Raw genomic sequence first — 19,990 nt, forward strand, 5'->3', positions numbered from 1 at the left:
GTTATTTCTTTGCAGTACTGTTTAGACACCAACGGCTAAATCTACAGAGGGACTTCAGCATTGTCAAAGTGACACCTTGAAGGATTCTGGCTCCCCAGGTGGAATTCACCGCCTGCTGTTGGACCCCGTGGCTCCAAGGGCATCCGTGGAGAGGCAGGTGTCTCGAGAGTAAGGTGCAAAGCAGTCTGCAGCTACCTGAAATATCAGACACGAAGTACTGAACCGCACAGCAGCTTTGAACCCCACTTCTTTCTCCTGGCTCATACTAGGCTGTAGGAGTATGCCTTGTCTCAATGAGAATCCATATCCTCTTTTTAGGTACCTAAGTTCATCCTTTGACAATGGGGTAGGTGACCACTGGTGCATAGAAGTTAGAACGCAGTTGGGCTGTGGATGGCTGGGGACAACTCCCTGCTGGGGAGGCTCTTTCTCATCATTGATTCAAGGACTGTTCATACATTTTTACAGTAGCCTGTCCACAAGACCCAGTCCTCTGTCTGAAGAGTCCTATGTGGGCACAAGAATTTCCAAATCTTAGAAAGAGGGTAAGGGCAACTGATAGGAGAGCTTGCAGGGCAAACCACAGAGTGATTATCAGCATAAGTGCTAATGCAGCTCACATCCCTGAACTGGTTTATTATAACTGTGCCATATTTTTCCTTTCTCTGAACAGGGAGTAGTTGGCAAGCTATAGAAGAGAACTTTGGATAATATTGACAAGGTGAATTAATGACTCTTAAACTGTGCTAATGAGGCTATTCCAGAATGGAGTTCAAGCAGGAACGTTCAAAAAGAGTTTAATGCACAGGACGTGTTGAGGACCAAGGTCTCTCTTTTATTGTTTCATCTCACTGATTATTGTTTAATGGCCTACAAAACCTGACAGATCTGAACAAGCAGATACTCTTTATTGGGAAACACTGAAGATTGATTTCCTGATCTTATTGACTCCCTTTCTGAGTACAGGTGCACACAACTAAACGCAGGTTTATTTCTTCAATAAAGATGTAACAGAGATAGGCTGGTAATAATACTCTCTTTTCCTTGACCTTAGTCACATAACCTAAATTGGGATTAGAAAATCCCACAGCAGATGTTATCATCTGCTGAGTGCAGAGCAGTTACAGGTCAAAGTGCTTTTTAATAATGATCATACAGCCGAATTTAAAGCTTTAGGCAGCTGTGTTGAATGATGATAAACTACTGCCCAGTGGTTTGGTGACTTACAAACAGACTACACATGCAGTTTACCTATTTGTTTTTTCTAGATCATATTATGGTTGAAGAACATGTCGGATCCCTTTTGCATTGTGTCCAGGCTCCTCATAAGCATATGTTGATTGCGCCTCGTAAGTGTATGTTGATTAATCCTCACAATTTCCTTGGCATTTCTCATGTCACAGAGTCACAGAATGTTAAGGGATTGGAAGGGAACTCAAAAGATCATCTAGTCCAATCCCCCTGCCGGAGCAGGAACACCTGGATGAGGCTACACAGGAAGGCGTCCAGGCGGGTTTTGAATGTCTCCAGAGAAGGAGACTCCACAACCTACCTGGGCAGCCTGTTCCAGTGTTCTGTCACCCTCACTGTGAAGAAGTTTCTTCTGAAATTTAAGTGGAACCTCTTGTGTTCCAGCTTGAACCCATTACCTCTTGTCCTATCATTGGTTGTCACCGAGAAGAGCCTGGCTCCATCCTCATGACACTCACCCTTTATATATTTATAAACATTAATGAGGTCTCCCCTCAGTCTCCTCCAAGCTAAAGAGACCCAGCTCCCTCAGCCTTTCCTCATAAGGGAGATGCTCCACTCCATCATCTTTGTTGCCCTGCGCTGGACTCTCTCCAGCCGTTCCGTGTCCTTCTTGAACTGAGGGGCCCAGAACTGGACACAATATTCCAGATGAGGTCTCACCAGGTCAGAGTAGAGAGGAAGGAGAACCACTCTTGGCCTGCTAACCACCCCCCTTCTAATACACCCCAGGATGCCATTGGCCTTCTTGGCCACAAGGGCACAGTGGTCATGGTCATCCTGCTGTCCACCAGGACCCCCAGGTCCCTTTCCCCTACACTGCTCTCTAATAGGTCATTCCCCAACCTATACTGGAACCTGGGGTTGTTCCTGCCCAGATGCAAGACTCTGCACTTTCCGTTGTTATATTTCATAAAATTTTTCCCCGCCCAACTCTCCAGCCTGTCCAGATCTCGCTGGATGGCAGCACAGCCTTCTGGCGTGTCAGCCACTCCTCCCAGCTTGGTGTCATCAGCAAACTTGCTGATAGTACACTCAATTCCCTCATCCAAGTCAGTGATGAATATATTGAACAATACTGGCCCCAGAACTGACCCCTGAGGCACTCCACTAGATACAGGCTTCCAACCAGACTCCACCCCCTTGACCACGACTCTCTGGCTTCTTTCCTTCAGCCAGTTCGCAATCCACCTCACTACCCGATCGTCCAGACCACAGTTCGTCAGTTTAGTTGTGAAGATGCTGTGGGAGACTGTGTCAAATGCTTTACTCAAGTCAAGGTAGACCACATCCACTGCTCTGCCATCATCTATCCACCTCGTTACGTCCTCATAAAAGGCTATGAGGTTGGTCAAGCACGACCTCCCCTTGGCGAAGCCATGTGGACTGCCCCTAATGACCATCTTATGCTTGATATTCCTTGAGATGGCGCCAAGGATAAGGTGTTCCATCACTTTCCCAGGGATGGAGGTGAGGCTGACTGGTCTATAGTTACCTGGGTCCTCCTTCTTGCCCGTTTTGAAGACCGGAGTGACATTTGCTTTCCTCCAGTCCTCAGGTACCTCTCCCATTTCCCAAGACTTGGCAAAGATGATGGAGAGCGGTCCAGCAATGACTTCAGCCAGCTCCCTCAGCACCCGCGGGTGCATCCCACCTGGACCCATGGATTTATGGATGTCCAGATTGCTTAACTGGTCCCTAACCCAGTCCTCATCAACTGAGGCAAACTCCTCCATTGCCCTGCCTTCCTCTGGGGCCTCAGGGGTACGGGGCTCCTCAGGACAGCCTCCAGCAGAGTAGACAGAGACAAAGAAGGCATTCAGTAACTCTGCCTTCTCTGTATCTTCTGTCACCAGGGCACCCACCCCATTCATCAGTGGGCCTACATTGCCTCTGGTGTTAGTTTTATCTGCCATGTATTTGAAAAAGCTCTTTCTGTTGTCCTTGACCCCTCTCGCCAGTTTTAATTCTAAGGAGGCCTTAGCTTTCCTAGTTGCCTGCCTACGTCCTTTAACAACAGCCTTATATTCTTCGCAAGTGGCCAGCCCCTCCTTCCATGATCTGTCAACTCTCCGCTTCCACTTGAGCTTATGCAGCAGTTCCCTGTTTAACCACGCAGGTCTCTTGGCTCCCTTAAGTATTTGAAATGTGGAGGAGAAGGAGCTCTTTGTCTTTTTACACAGGAAGAGTGTTAATCAAGAGACAGTTGCCCAAATAATTATAAATTGCAGGATTCTTTACCAGGCAACGTATACACAGCAGTGTTTAGTACTTCAGCAAGGCACCACATTCAAAACTATTAAGACATCACAAGATGACCTGATTCTTTTTCTTAGAGGTTGGTTAGACTTTTTTCAAGAGGCTGGACCTCTCACAGGTTGGGTCCTCAGACTGTGGTTCCACACTATGAGGCTTCTGGTGGTAGTGCCAGATAAAGGAGTTCCTGCTTCCTGCTCCTAGTACCTGCTCATACTTGTTCCTTCCCCTGCACTGTAAGGAACTAGCCCCTCGGTCACCCAACACAGAAGTCACAAACCAGATCAAGGAAATACTCCATGTTAAAAAATAACCTTTGTTTCGTTTTTCAAAAGTGGAGGTGCTTGGCCAATGGGAGGTAAAGGTGGAACTCCAGGACAAGATGTTTCTGCCAAAAATTTGTTACTGTGAAACCATGGTTTCAGATTTCCCATCTTCCCTAGAAAGAACAAACTCATTTTCTTTCCTCTTTACTGCCTCCTTGGCCTTACTTAAAAGGGACCTGAGACCTGCACTGCTACTATTTAACCATTTATTTCAATAAGGCCATTGTGAGAGCATTCTAGATTCACTCTATGGGCAGATTAAAGTATTTTATTTCACTATTGACCACTTAGGCCTTGAATGCACACTGATTGTTACCTACTTCCTATCTTTGGTTGTTGCTGAAGCAGTCATTTTATTGAATTGCTTAAGCATAGCATGGCCAAAGGTTGGGGAAGCTATAAAACCACAGGTAGCTAAAAATTCTCCAACCTAAAGACAGGTTTGAGGAGTGATAACCTATCATCAACAGCTTTGCAAATAGAACGACAGACTCTGTTAATCATTATTAATAGTCTGCTCTGAAAAGTTCAGATATTGTCACCAAGGAGTGGTCCAGTCCACCCCTCATTAGGGTAACGAAACTACTTCAGAGGGCTGAGGCCAAACCTTCAAGGTACAAGCAGTTATCCTGCATTGCTGGGGTGTGGGCCCTTTCTGCACCCTCGGGAGGACAACAAACCAAAGGTGGTGCTGGCTAGAAAAGCAGAAGTTGCCCAACCAAGCAGCAGTTTCCACAAACCAAAGTGTAATCCCATAATCCAGGGGAGAATCCCCCCATTCCTGTACAGACTGTGAACTCCCCCAGGCCTCGGTACCATGACTGCTCCTGCCCAACATCCCCCGTGCTGGGTCACACAGTTGTACAAACCTGAGCCAGATGACAGACAGGCACATGACAACGTTTCTGTTGAACGCATTCTGGTGTGAATATCGACTTTGTGTGTTTATTCAGGCTTTACAGTGGGCCTGCAAAATGGGCAGTGCTTGATCTGGTGTAAAATCTGCCAGGGCAAAATTAATCCATCAAAAATGCTTTATTGCATTTGAATCAGTAGAGTGAATTTATACTGGGTGAGCACCTAATGTCCCATGGCCATGGCACTTCTGGGTCCATTTGCTGTTGCCTTAGAGGAGAGTTTACCATACCACTGAAGATTTGTAGACCAGAAAAAGTGGGACTGGATACATTTAGGGCAAGGAGTACTGAGGGTGTTTCTCTGATAGGTGGAGAGGAGCTGGTTTTGGAGCTGATAATCAAGAAGTTTCATGAAAACTATGCTGTCAGGAAAGACACAGGGCGCAGGATCTCTGGATTCAAAAAGGCGGCAGTGGGAAGCCCCTTTACTAATGAATGGAAGCAGAAGGTGGGTCTGTCTTGTATTACAGAGTGAAGGGAGCTCTTACCTGCTATTGGACAGGTATGTCCCAGGGGTACTGCTTAAAACACCCTACTTCATCGGTTTTATCAGGTCAGGGGCAACGTAGCCCGTTAGTGTTCTTTGAGTAAAGAGGTGTGTGCATCTGTGTACAAACACAGGCAAGGCCACGTCATTGTCTGAGAAACTTAATATCTAAGTCTAGACAGGCATGGTCTATACTTTGAAGGTTCAAACTGAAAGCACTACTAAAAAAAAAGAGTTTAATTACTATCCTTGGAGCCTGGTTCTCACCCAGCCATGCCTGGTATCAACAGCTATCTGCTGTCTACCATTACCTGCTCTCTAAAAATAGGCCGAGATAGAGGCCATATAAACTGGAGACATAAAGAGGCAGGATTAATTTTTTTTCAGGGTAAAAAGGCTAAGGCATAGCTTAAAATGCAGACATAGGAGTGGCAAGTTTGTCATGTTACCTTTAGAGGAAAACCCTATTAAACATTTACTCAGGGCCTAGAGATTCCCAAGTACGTTTATCTAGAAAAGGCAGATAAATTTAAAAATAAAGGTAAGGAAGGCTAAGTATCTCACAAAATGACTCAACCTGCCTGGAAAACATGTCAATCTCCACGTCAGGCTGCTCTGCCCCTCCCTCCTCACAGGTGACTGCTCTTGGGAGTGGTGACTTGTCCCGCTCCTTTGCTGGATAAGCAAGGAGCAGCTCGGCTGAGAAAATATTATTTCTAATGCTCTGTTTGTAACCTTGAGAAGATCTCCATGGCAACAGAAGTTGCTGAATAGAGTTGGTCATGACATTTTGACAGAAGTTTTCCACTAGAAAATGCTGTTTTAATGCAGAAGTGTTGGGGAGAATGATTTGATGTTGATGATATTTTGGTCTCAAAAAAATTGGGGAAAATCTGAAAAATGTCTTGGAAGGAAAAGGTTTTTTCTTTTTTAAGCCTGCCGCTTTCTCTCCTGGGAGCTTTCATGTCAGGAAACAAGACTACTATCTCTTCCTTTTCTATTTTGGGACTAGTGGTTGAATTCCCAGTTCATCTCCTCTTTTTGACTGTTTATTGTTAATACTTTTCTGAAAAGGCTCTAAACAAAACAGGAGATGAGAGAAGCTGTAAATCCTCAAGTATCTAAAGTACTGGGTTTTTTTAAGTTCTATTTTAGGAAAGAGAAATTCTGAAATAAAAGCAAAATAATACAGTGGAAGAGTGTACTATAATTACTTACCCATTCTGTTTCGAGTAGTTGATTTTATACCATATGGCCTAAAATCTCAGATTAAAACTCACTCTTCTTTGCTCTTCATGAGTTATCTTCATCCCTTCTCTCCACTCCTAGACCTGAACTGCCGGATGTAGTGACAGCCAGAGACATGTCATTGCATATCATATCCTCTCACCAACATTATTAGTTTAACTGAGGAAAGGTCTTGGGACCTGCAAGTGCCAACCGACTGCTTTATCTGTTTTCCCAGTGATGGCTCCTCATGAAACCAGTGCAGAAATAGTATAGGTAATGAATGTTCCTGTAGAGGCAGTTTTCACAGTTGTTCTGCTTCATTACTTCTTCCTTGCCCATTCAGTATTAAGAATATGAATAAAGATTAAACCAGTAATTCCTTGCAGTCAGAAAAGACAGGGAAATACATACCTGTCTTCCTCACTGTCTTCAGCAAGAATGACATTTTTAAGAGATTGACTTGGGATTTTTGGAGCTGGACTCGGCACTTGAGATCATTAGTCAAATTTGCTGATTATTTCAGCCACTTGACTGACTGCTGTCACTAATCACCATTTCAGTACCACCTCTCCTTGCACTGCTCAGCTGCCGAGATTACAGAAGCCTTCCCATGTGCTTTCTTTCCCCCACCCTTGCCAGGTCTCTTGGACAATTGTCTTTTTCCAGTGTTTCACAGGTGAACATGGGACTGTAGCTGCACCACGCAGGGCCAGCTGGTGCCTGCGCTACTGGGCAAGTGCTGGATGAATTTGCTCTGGGCTCACAAGTCCGATGAAGTGGCAGAGGGACAGACTGCTGTTGGAAACACAGCAGTGGACTGATTTACAGACAGATACTGATGCAGTCAGCTGTAGCAGGAGTCCCAAAGCTGGAAGCTGCTAGCGGTACTGCAGCTACACCAAAGCAGTGGTACACACAACAAAATCCAACCTGCTGTCTTTTATCCTGGAGAGGATGTGAAGCAGATATTTTGGCAGCTGTCAGACACCCAGATCGCTCCTCCGGCCCCTGCCTATTATACAGCCCAGAGTCAGGAAGTGCTGCTGCTGCTGCTGCTGCCAAGGAAGAACACAACTCCCTTTCCAAGAGCCAGCATGAGCAAGCTATGCACATTTGCATGATGTGGACTTGTTTTATATAAATTTGCCATGCAGGAATGTGCCAAGTGATTTGAGGTGATCATACCATGTAGCAAATGCTGAGAATGGTAACATGATTTGTCAAATAAGGTATCTGGAAAAAGTGTTAAGTTTTCTAACTGGAATAGCTAAGATGAACAAAAGGATAGCGGTGAGCAGAGAAACAAATAGCCCAAGGTCATGGAGCATGCTAGTAGCAGAGCTGCGGTGAGCACCCAGTATCCTAATTGTCAGGCCATTTTCCTATCATCTAATCCATAGACTAACGTTTGAGCTTCAGTGGGCTTACGTCTGCTTGGGATACATTTTTCCTGGAAACTATTGTCTCTGCTTACCTCAAACTACATCACACCACAGGGTTTGCACTTGTTTTGGCCACTCAGCATCTTGACTCTGGTGTTAAAACTGGCAGAGGGGCACATGATAGCCCCTTTGTCAAGGCTGACTGATGGAAAAAGGCACAAAGCCAACATCAAATGCCAGTTCTGATATAAGGTTGACGCAAAAGAGGCTGAGGAACCATATAGGACTGCCGCTCTTGTTATATAACCTGGAATATTTTTTTGTAAATGCTCAAACCAACGTGCATTGTGTTTTGGCATGTGTTTGTCGGTGCCCTTGTTTTATAGCCTTGCTGAAGACTCATTGACAGATGGCACTCAAGAGAGTGCTTTTTATAGGTGTCAGTGTCCAACTCAGATACAGTTTCTGAAAGCAAAAGGTGTTTGGGGGTGGAGGGTTCTGACGCACTGCCAAAGCATTTTGTAAAAAGGTGCTTTAGTGGTACTTCATACTCTTCAAAAAGGGAAGGTATGTGGGAGATGAAGGAGGAACATCGACTCTCATGGATGTTGAGTCACCAGATGATTCTGTTAGACGGTGAAGAGCATTTATGCAATAGAAGAACAAGAAAACAGGAATTTAAAGGGCATCAACACTGTGTCCAGGGGAGGCAGGATTTGGGCACTGCCTATCTAACATGATATTCTGGAGAATGATTTCTTGTCACGGCTTGACCCAGTTCTTACCTGGAGCCTAAGTGTGTTGTAAGTGAACCCAAACGCAGGGTATCTTGTGCTTTGTAGCACCTTTCTCCTTTGTGGGACAGGGACCTTGGTGCTGACAGTCATGCCAGTGTAGGCCGTGCCCTAACTGGTGGGTGCTTTCCCATGAGGGACAAACACGGTGGGCAGAGCCTGATGCTGGTAACAGGCTCCATTGGCAGCCCCAGGCTGGGGGAGTGATGATCCAGGCCCAGGGTCCATCCAGGGTGCCCATCTGGGAACAAAAGGAGACAGGGCCAGAGCCAGGTTTGAAGACAAGGCTGCAGTGTGGAAGTCCATGAAGGAGGCAGAGCTAGAGGCTGGCACTCCTATGGCATCACTAGCATGGGGACTGATGGCTCTGGGCTGAGCTGAAATGGGGTCCTGGGCCATGGGCAGAGTGGTGGGAGAGGCCCTAGGTGAGGTTCATCAACACCAGTAGGGCCCCTTGGTCACTTAGGATCCTGATGTTCTGACAGAAAAAGGTGTGCTTTTGCTACAGAATGACTCATGCAGTGGCTGTCCAGCCAAGGAGGAAACAGAGGTGGTTTCAGCTGCAGGAAATGCAAAGAGTACTTTGTCTCTATGTGTGAGTTTGCAGTTAGGCAGATAAAAGTAAAGGATGCATTCCTTATTGTGCTGTCATTAAACCCTTTATTTAGTGGAGATATCTGGCTCTCAGTGTAGCTACTGCTTCTAGCTCTGAGGCTAAAGGATTTGCAGGCTCTGACTTCTTCCTGCATTTTTGGGAGCCAGGACACGGCAGCCCACTCATCTCCAGTTCCCAGTGTCTGGCTGGCGCATGTTCTAGGTAGTGGGGATTCAGGCTCCCAATTGACGTGTTTGGGGACGAGATGGCAGGCAGGCTGAAAAACAAGCATAGTCAAGGGATTCATTAACCACAGGCACTTTGCTCTTTACATGTATTAGGGAGCTATACATATCACTGAAACAATGCAGGCCCATAAAGTACCTTTTGTGGAAGTCTGTGGCAGAGACAAATATAGAATCCATTTATTCTTGGAAGCATTCAGCTGTGGAATGATCCTTTCTCTTCTGGAAGATATAAATCTACTTTACCACACACTTTACAACTTCTACAGCAAAAGAAGCAAGTCTGAAGGGCCAATAGTCTTCTCTGGAAGGCATCTCCGAGTAGGATCTTGTGTGCACTGAATGAGGTACAGGGTCTTTGCAAAACAATGGTATGTATTCCTGCAGTGAAAGATTGTACTGTAGAGCAAATATATTGTAGTGCAGGGGAGATGAAGATAAGGTAATGCAAGCAACTGCGTCATTTCCTAATTCTTTGCTGCAGCTTCAGCTTTATTTCTTTTTCTGTTACAGGTTTGTTGTGTGCCACTTCACAGGGCTTAAAAGGCAAATAGAAAATGCTTCACAGTATGAGGCCTACTTTATTAGATTCTTAAACACTAAGAAGCAACTTCACCAACATGGCAATGATGTCGATGCCCTGTGTAAGCCATTTGAAACCTTTAGATTAATTGGATGTATTCTCATCCTTCCCGTGTGCCTTCCGCAGAGTGAAGGGGGTTAGTTTGCCCATGTCACGTTTGCTACAGCAGGAGAATGGTGAGAGGCCTTATCTGAAGGCCACTATATCCTAGTGGGCTTCGATCCTTCTGGCTTGTGTAGAGACCTTTTTCCTGTTCACCCTAACCTTTTTTTCCTCAGTTTTGAAATTAAATCCTTAAGATTCCTGTCCCAGGTGACCCTCCTGCCCATCTCCTCTCCTGCCGTGTATGTGAGAAAAAGGTCTTCTTTTACACGAGGCTATTCCCTGCTAAACTTCAAACTTCTGTCCCCAGATACGGGGACATAAAGGTTTCCAAAGGAGAAGTTTACCTGCATTTTTTTAATATGAGTAAAATGTGAGCAAAGCTGGCTTTTCTTTGGATTCATTCTTACACATTGTTGCACTATTTTGACTGATACTTTCTTAAAGCAGATGTCCAGCTGGAAAATTTAAGCTACGGGGATGGAGATCTGGCAAAGTATTCAGAACTAAATAAACACCATGGAATGGGAATTGTCAGACAATGCTAATTATAGGTGTGGGAAGCAGCGGTAACAGCCCACATGGCAATTTCTGCTGTCTCTCTGTTTTGCAATTTAATGCTCTTACGCTCTGTTGCCTAATTGTAGAGGAAATTCACAGTAGCAGTTCACAACCAGGTAATGCTTATAGCCATCTGGAACAGAGATTGTCTTAAAATGGGAAGTAGAGGAAACGTTTTTCCATGTGGTTGTGACGCTGTCTGTTCCTGATCTCTCTAATGACTGGAATTTAGGGAAAGCAATCATTAGAGGGAGGAGAGGAAGGAAATGCAGGGGGAGAAGGTGGAGCAGGACAGAGTGCCAGACTGTCACAGCCAGGAGAGTCAGTAGGTGCACAGACAAAAGTAGGACCGAGGATTTACAGTCAGTGAGAAGCAGAGTCAATATGTGGATAAAACCAGTATCAGGGAGTGTAAGGAGCATGAGGAAGGGAGGAGAATGCAAAAAAATTACTTGGAAGAAGCAAAAATGACATGAAGGGGTAAGAGAGACTAAATAAAAACTGTGATTTGAGACTAATAAAAACCACCAACAAACATGCATGGTGGTCCAGTCCTGTTCAGAGAAACTGCTATCTATCCCTTAAATTATGACAAGGAAGATCAGCTGCTACTTTTGAATGATAATAAGTATTTGCTCTGAATAAAGGGCAGGAGGGAGGGAGTCTATCCACAAAGTATTGGACTGAAATCTTGCTCTTCATATAAAAAGAAGAAAAATAATTTGCATTTTTGTAGCTTTTTTTTTTTTTTCCGGTCCATTAGTACATGAATCCTGCCCAGTGCTTTTATTCAGCCCATCTTACCTGCCTCTACTTAGTGCCTATGAAATCCATGAGGAGGTTCTGCAGGGTTTTTGGTGAGAAGAGTCTTCAGAGCTCAGAGATGCTTTATGTAGCAGCTCATAAATGCCTAACTACACAAGTTTTAGGATGTGGCAAAAGGTAGTTATTTAATTTCATTAGTTTTAGTATAGTCCTGTAATCAGACCAGTATTATCAGACTGACCAGCATGAATGATAAAGACAGGCATAGTTTCATGTCAACTGTCATTAACAGTTGTTCATTCACTTTAATGTCAACCCACTTCCAAATACCATAAAAATAGATTACATTACATCTGGATGGAGTAAATAGCACGACAAAAATTTGTGTGGATGTGTTGTGTGACAGTCACTCTCAAAACACTGTCATAGTTCATCACAGTAGGAAGGTAAAGCAACAGCACGTGGGGAGAGAGGAGGAATGGAGAGGAGAGGAAAAAGAAAAGAAAGCGTTATATTGTAAAGTTAGTTACCTGCCCTTCAGAAGTTACACTGAACTTTGTAGATAATGTTTTGCGTGGCAGAAAATCACCAAGTCTCCCTTGAATATAAAAATAAAAAAATTCCTTTGAAAATATTCATATTCACAGCAGAACCAGAAAAGAAGTTAGGCAGGACTGTGTGGGAACTCACCTGGGGTAAGGAGCACTGGTGGCCTTTGACAGTCTTTAGCTGCCTCAAAAAATGATGGGCTTATGCTTATAACTAGACAAAACCCACAGTTTAGAACAGAAGTTCATATCTTCATATCTTCATTAGAAAAGGATAAATTTAATCGCAGTGCAGAACTATGCATTATAACACTGTTTTTGAAATATGTCAAAAAGGAATGTCTTGCAAATCTGAAAAAGTTCTGAGCAATAGAAATCTTGAAGAGGATCAGTACACAATCAGCTTGACTCCAATGTTACAAGAGCCTTACGCTGTTTGGGGTGTAATTCTCCTGCTGTGAAGTAAACCATGTTTAATACCCTTCTTGCTCACAGCATTGTTTTTCAGTCCCAGGAAAATAATGTAAATCAACTTTTATGATTCTGGAAAAAAAAATCTGATATTTAGATTGGCTGAGCAAATGGAGATTTTTTTTTTTTTTTTGAACTGGTTTCAATAACTTTCTGTAAGATAACAGTTGGCTTTCAACAGATAAAGTTGAGTAATTAGTCATGACTGAAATCAGAACGATATAGCTGAAACCTGTTGTTTAATTAACAGTCCCCCACATTTGCAAGTATCATAAGATAGTAAATAGTTCTGAATCTTCCCAAGAAAAATAATGGTTGAATACCCGTAAAATCCATTATGTAATAACAGAAGTGCTGTTAGCATTATATTAGCAAATTTGGAGGGCTGGATTTGCCAGTCCTTTCTGGATTTTCTTGGGAACTTCTTGTCTCAGGCATCTCAGGCATCTCCAGCTGTAAACTTTCCTGATGATTTTGCTCCCACAGTATGTTGTAGCTTTCATCTCAGTGGATTCACTGAAATGAATTAAGTGCCATTTGGAAGAAATGTGCCTTCTGTTCCTAAAATATTTGATTTTTGCAGAGTTTTTGACAGATTGTCTACCATATTTTGGGAGTTCTGACCTTTTTTCCCACTTCAGACTCTCATACAAGGAGCTTGCATTTCTCCTTTCACAGCTTTAGAAGCATAATGTGAGGCATTTCTCTGAAAGCAAAGCCAATGCATTTTTCTCTGGAGTGTGCTTCTGATTTAAGAAAGAACAAAGGTGCTTGGTGGCACACACACCACTTCATTTTTCATGTCTTGAAATAATACAGTTTGATTGTTGTGATTTAACTAATTTTATTAATTGGCTGGAACTGCATTTTATAAATGCTTATGAAAACTTCATTTAGGATCTTGCAGTTCTGAATAATATGTTAGCAGGACAAGTCTCGGTGATTTCCAGAGTCAATGGGCCTGTGTTCCTCATGGTTCCTCCAGGTGCCCAGCTGTTGTCTCAGACCCACCATCATACTGTTGTTTCTGATAACTGCTCAGCCAGATGTTGCAGGTGTGTAAGTCCTGATTTCTGTTATCTCATTTCAGGTAACTGGATTTGTGAGTTTGTTTTTGTCTCTCTTTTTTTTTTTAAGTGATTTTGAAACTTTAGAATTATTTAATTCCTTCCAAATCAAATAAAAACTCATTCTGTTTTAGCTACTGAAAAATTATATATCCAAATCTAAACCGGCCTTCCTTGGCTTTCTTTGCAGTGAAAAGAAAGAGTTTGACTTCCAGGAAGCAATGGAACTGATGGCATTCACAAGCTAGGACAAGATGACTCGTCTGGAAGAGGTACTCAGTATATTCCCTGGTTATACATTGAGGCAAGAATGATCACCTTACACTTTGGCATCTGAGTTTTAAACTCCTGGATAAGAAAAGATTAATTCTATCCTTCCTGGCATAAATATGGTTTTTAGTTTTTTTTTTTTTTTAGTGGTGATGTAAATACCTTGATGCTTCTTATATTTATTATTTTTCAGTGAGAAAAAAATATAGATTGCTTAGAAGTTCCAAGTCTTGATTAAACTGAATACATGCATGGCAACTGTCTATCTGTATAACTGGAGTACTCCATCATTCTCTTCAGACTAATCAAAGCATGAAAAATCATTCAACTAGGATGAAAAGAGAGATCATATTTCACAGAGTTATGTGCTAAGAAAATACTAAGTTATGGTGGATAAAGTATCTCAGAAATGTGAATAAAATGAGGTATTTGGTTTCTGGAGCAGGCAATGGAACAGAGAGTACATTATGACAAACAACAGAAGTTGATCTATTTGCTGCTGGGAATGTAGGATTTTTCTTATTTTGTCAGCTGTTTGTTGATTGGTTTTAACACTTAAAAAATGCAGCTTTTAGCTGTACTTCACATGGCATTGGGTTAGAGAGCTGAAACACCTGTAGGTCTCTGAGGCAAAATCCAGCTCACATGCTGGTCACTGCAGCCTTTGTGGAGCAGCGAAGAGAGAGCAGCCCATACCTGGCTCCTTATCATGCTGGAAACAATCTGCTTTTCTGTTTAGGAACCTGAGACCATCAGTTCCTCTTTCCTCCATGTTCCTGACAAGTGAAATAAAAATCAAGGGGCAGCTGGAGGCTCACTGGCCTTGAGAAAGCTGAAAGTGCAAAAGGGCTGTTGACTCTTTGGTCAGTTTGTGCTTTTGTGGAGATCACTCACTGTGCTGGGATAATGAAAACAGAGAAATACTGGCAGGGAATCTGCTCAAGAGGAGAGGTGGGATCTGGATCTGCCCCAGAAGGCAGGGTTCAGAGATGGTCATCCTAGGGCAGGAACGGGAATGAGAAGCCTCTGTGAGAGGAGGAGGAGGAAGAAAGGACTTCTGGTGGAAAAAAACACAGCAGGAGAACAAGAGGACTTCACGTAGGAACAGAAGGTACCTCTTCACAAAATAAGAAGCCCCTTCACAGCCAAGGAGGGAAGGAGCTAGACCTTCCTGTAGAGGAATTCCTCAGCTTGGAGGTAGTTAATATTTCTTGATCGTTCTTCACAGGGAAAGAGAAGGACTTGAAACTGTTGAGAGCACTACAGAAGTGTATGCTGGAAAAAAATGGATATGTATAGAGCGTGGCCAGAGGTGTGATGATGAGTCAGGCAGCCACACCTGGGGCAGGTGCACTGCATCTGCCTTGTGTGCAGTCGCAGCAACATGGCCATGGCGGGGCCTTCGCTGCAGGCCGGGAGGTCCAGCCTGTGCCACCAACTCGAGCTGGGCTGTAGTGATTCCTCACGGAGCCCCTGCCATGAGGCTCTCCCCACCACAGGAAGGACAACGCTGACCACATCCTATCACTGCAGAGGAGACATAGGTAAATTCCTAGGGGACCAGCCCAGATAAAACAGCCAGCCCGGCTATAATAGGTAAACCCTGAACTCTAACTACTAGCTTACTGGTTTTTAACTACATCACCTTTTCCTCTGAGCTAGTGAGGAAAACTAAATGCAACCCCTGTCTTTACCAACTTTGATAAAAAGGTAAAAGGCATTGTGGTAAGGTGAAGTGCTGATAGAAAAGACTGAATGATACCAACAAAAAATGTAGTGATGTAGAGGAACTGAGGAAAAGGAGCTGGATCTAGGGAGTTGTCGCAGTGAAAGACTGTGTAGGGTTTTTTTCTCCTCTTTTTTTTTTTTACATGCAGGAGAAAATTTAGTATGTGCAAGCTATGTCTGTTGACTGAGTTACTGTAGGTCATGTAAATTCTTTCTTTCAAATAATAAATTATTCAAGATGGGGGTTTGGAAGGTCCTGGGTATGGTATTTGCCTCTTTCTCCACTGGCAGAGGCCAGCTACAGGCATTTTAAAATACCACAGAATTTTTTTGCACTGGAAATTTTTTTCAGAGCACTGTACTTCTAACCAGCCCACATCCCAGTGGGATGCAGTATACTTAAATGGATATGCTTACACTGACATACCTTATTCTGGTCTGAGAAGAAAAATAAACTCTCTTGTATAAAGCTCTTTGATGCTATACATGGTGTCCATCTTCCCAAATTTAGGCACATATAAATTTGTCAAGTGTCCTGGACCTCCTTTTAGTCAATGGGAGAAATAGTACCTTCAGTATATGTGTGTAAAATCTGAAATTAATCAGAGAAATCACCCTGGAGGTGTCAGTCCCTCTCCATTGACTGTACAGAGTGCTTAACACAAACCAGATTTAGACATGTGACTTTCAAATGTCTAAATTGGAATGCATTAAATCTGACCATATGTATCTGCACTAGAGCTCGAATCATTGCAGCCACACCAGTGCAAAATGATGAATTCAACCAGCAGAGTTGTATGGGTATGACTTTCCTCCCAGTAATGTAAACCAAAGCTTATGCTTAAGGCACATGACAGAGCTTTCATATGCCGTAGGTAGGGACTTTGCTCCATGGTAGGAACAGCAGACTGAATACTTATGTAGGTGGGTTTACTAACTGTGTGCTAGAAATATTACTGTGATAAGTATCTGGTAGCTTTTTAGTGCACATCCAAAATACAACAGCTGATAACATGTTTTGAGCTAGTGGTATAGAATTAGAAGCTGCCGAGATAATGCTGCTGATAGTCAAGCTTGCCAAACATGTTCCTCTATAAAAGCAGCAGTGTGTTTCATCCCAGTGGAAGTACGGGTGATTCCTGACTTGAGTGAAAATATTTCTGATTTTTGTGGAATGCAGAATAGGGAATTATGAAAACAACCCATGGGCTTTCCAAGAGAACCTCTCTCCACCTCTGCCACCCCAGATAGTGAAGAGGTGGTTCACAAGAACAGTGTTCATCATGGATGGACTTTCACACTGCATGGATAATGTACTGAACTGTTCTGAGCTGGTGCTCTGGGCAGGGACCCCAGAGTGCCTGTACTTTATAAAACATGATCTAAGTGAATGGGCCATTCACCTTTGACGGTAATAATTAGGAATGCTCTTTGAGATATACATCTAAATATGTTCTCAGGATGATTTATTTATCAGTAATCTAAAATTTTAAAATGAGCTCTATAGCTTGGTGAAAACAGAAGTGCAGTTTTAACCCTGAAGTGAATGACATTATCCCAAAATGAGCAATACTAACATCCTTGTACCTGTTTATCAACTCTTTACATCCTCCTACTCATAGTCCAGTTTATAAATGGTTACTTGGATGGCTCCATATGAACATTATTTGTGTTTGCAATCAGTTACTAAGGTCTCAGCATATGGTTCTTGAAAAGATGCCCCTGAGCTAATGAAGTTCAGAAGAGCTTTACTAACTGTTGGTACCTGTCCAGGTGTGTGAACTCAGCCTACTGCAGTGGTAAGATGATGTGACTTAGCTTAAGCTTCTATGAAAGATACTGAAATGAGCCATATTACCTCATATTTGGGGGAGTCTAAGAGCATGCCCATGGGTAGCTGGCATGGTTAATCTGACAGGCTGTAAGCTGTTAAAGTGTCATAATTTGATCATGTGATTGAGACCAAAATACTTGGCCTGACGTAGGCCTAGGATGACACCCCGTAGTCTTTGAGACAGGGTCAGCATACCCTTGCTTGCAATGACAGAGAAGATCCCTTCCCATGTGCGTGTGTGGTTTTTCTGGTCCTCTTCATTTCTGTGTGTGTGTATGTGGCCATCACAGCACACACCGCCCTGTGCATGTCCATGAAACTGCATCCCAAGGGAGCTCTGCTCTCAGCCTGGACAACATGGAGAGTTTCCCAGGCAGTGCAGGTACAAAACAGGTAGGTGGGAGGGACTCCTGGATGTAGCTGAGGTGGCAGAAAGTTGGCATGTGGACAAAAAATTAATTATGTTGTTGCCTGTAACTTTGTAGAGTGATTATTCCTTTGAAGATGTGGGAAATCGTGGATAAGCACCATTATGAAGGATGAATCTTATTATTTAATTTCTTTTAAGGTTTCATGGGAGTACCTACTGGACCACACTGTGATACCCTCCCGCTCTGCCTGCCTACCACTTCTTATAGAAAACAGAGTTTGTGGAGGAAAAAGGATAAGAAAGCAATCTGTACACTTTTCTTTCCTTACAGGCTAAATGCCAACAAGTGGCCCTGAGTCTTGATATGCCCCAGGTCAAGACAAGACATACCAGACAAGACATCACCTGAAATTTGCAAAACACTTCTGGTTCCCACAGTCAAGACAGAGCTTGAGAGAATTCTCTGAGCAGGTTGCTGAGGTAGCACAAGGGTCCAAAGCAGAATGTGTGTCTGGACTGAACAGGAGCAGTAAAGGGCTGGGAAAATCAAAATTATTTTATGATGAATGTATTGTAATAGCAGAAATTCCTTCAGTTGCTTTTATCCACTTAGATCAAGCTGTCTGGAAGCATTTCATGTCTTTTGTTGCATCATATGAGGAAAAAGATGAAAAGAAGAGAAGAATGCTGTGCTCAACCCTTGCTCACCTTGCTCACTGGGTTGAACTGTTGTTCACTGTCTTGAACTCACTAGGATCTGATGCAGAACTCTTTTTTTTTTTTTTTTTTTAAGTGTACAGGCCCTGGAACATAGTGGAAGCTATGCTTCTAAATTCTCAGCAAAAGGCTGGGCTGACGCCTTTTTTCAAGGTGTGCAAATATACAAGTTTACCGACAATTATCATGCTTAGGTTTTTAATGAATGCTTAGTTCTTACTTGTCAAGAACAAAAAGACTTAGATATGTTTACAAATCAGGCTGCTGGTGACCTCCACTTTCCATTTTGTCATGTTTAATATGCAGTTTTGATGTTTTGAATTTTTACTTAGCAGGCTGAGAGCTGCACCATAACACTTTTAAAATTAGTTTTCATGGCTTAAATGTTAATTGGAGTTTCTGTTGGGGAGGTTGAGATTTAAATGCTGCTGATATAGCTTTACATGGAGCAAGGTAAGAATTAGGACAATGTGAAATATGTCCTGGTGTTGCATCAAAATGAAAATATGGAGTGCTACCAAACGTAGACTTGTGCAGGGCACCACAGAAGTGTGTCGTGTAGTATCCATGGAGTAAGGTTGTTACCTTGCAAGGCAGAAGACAATTGAATAAAACCCACATCAACCAACGTTAGCTATTTCCTCTTAGGAAACACTGGATATTGTTTTTCTTAGCCACACTTTATGAAGCACATGTTATGATAATTGTCAAGTGCTCTGATACTTCTTCTTATTTGGTAAATCTTGTACATGTGGATGAGATATTATTTTTCCATGGGTATGTTTATATGAATTGCAGCCAGTGCCTCTACCTAGAAAACTATGTGAATGTAATGCAACGTTATGTAAGTTTTGTTTAGGTTCTTATATGCTGCATGTCATAGGGTTGAATGTCTTCCAGAAATGCATTAAGTGATGGGATTGTCATCTGCTGCATATGATTTTCTCTCTCCTATTCTTTCCAAAGGAGACTTTCGTGCTCTTTTTATTTTCAGTATCTTTTAAAATAGTTGTTACATTACCTGTACGCAGTCCTGTATGTATTTATGTGACGCACATTCAGAGTAGAAGACAGTGAGCATTGTGCTGGGGATAATTCCAGTGGGAACTCATCCAAAAGTCTGAGACTGGCCTGAGAAAGCTCTGTTTTCTGCTGAGCTTTTCTTTGGAAATGGATAACCCCACTGCACCTGCAAAATGAAGCTGTTGTCTGGTTTTCCTCATTCTGTCGGTGACCTTTCACATAAGTGTTGAGAGTCCCAAACTTCTGAATCCCTTAGGAATAAGTATGCAACACTGAAAGTAACATCACAGATTAAATACAGGTCTCAGACCTGCACCCATAGAATCACAGAATGGTTGGGGTTGGAAGGGACCTCTGGAGATGATCTAGTCCAACCCACCTGCTAAAGCAGGTTCACCTGGAGCAGATTGCACAGGAATGTGTCCAGGTGGGTTTTGAATGACTCCAGAGAAGGAGACTCCACAGCCT

General features: G+C 43.0%; 1 protein-coding gene across 3 annotated transcripts in view; it reads left to right on the forward strand.

Moving 5' to 3' along the window:
- EEA1 (early endosome antigen 1) overlaps positions 1 to 19,990 on the forward strand; it is a 193,618-nt gene that overhangs the window by 54,119 nt on the left and 119,509 nt on the right. For 2 of the 3 annotated variants that reach the window (XM_065626726.1, XM_065626717.1), the window contains exon 3: positions 13,771 to 13,852. In XM_065626726.1, coding sequence (XP_065482798.1) covers positions 13,835 to 13,852 — 18 coding nt within the window. In that variant the 5' untranslated portion in view covers positions 13,771 to 13,834. Of the gene's footprint in view, positions 1 to 13,498; positions 13,569 to 13,770; positions 13,853 to 19,990 lie in introns of those variants that run through there. The other variant, XM_065626736.1, reaches the window with a different exon arrangement.

This window comes from Caloenas nicobarica, chromosome 1, assembly GCF_036013445.1.
Source record: "Caloenas nicobarica isolate bCalNic1 chromosome 1, bCalNic1.hap1, whole genome shotgun sequence".
In the NCBI taxonomy this organism is placed as follows: Eukaryota; Metazoa; Chordata; class Aves; order Columbiformes; family Columbidae; genus Caloenas; species Caloenas nicobarica.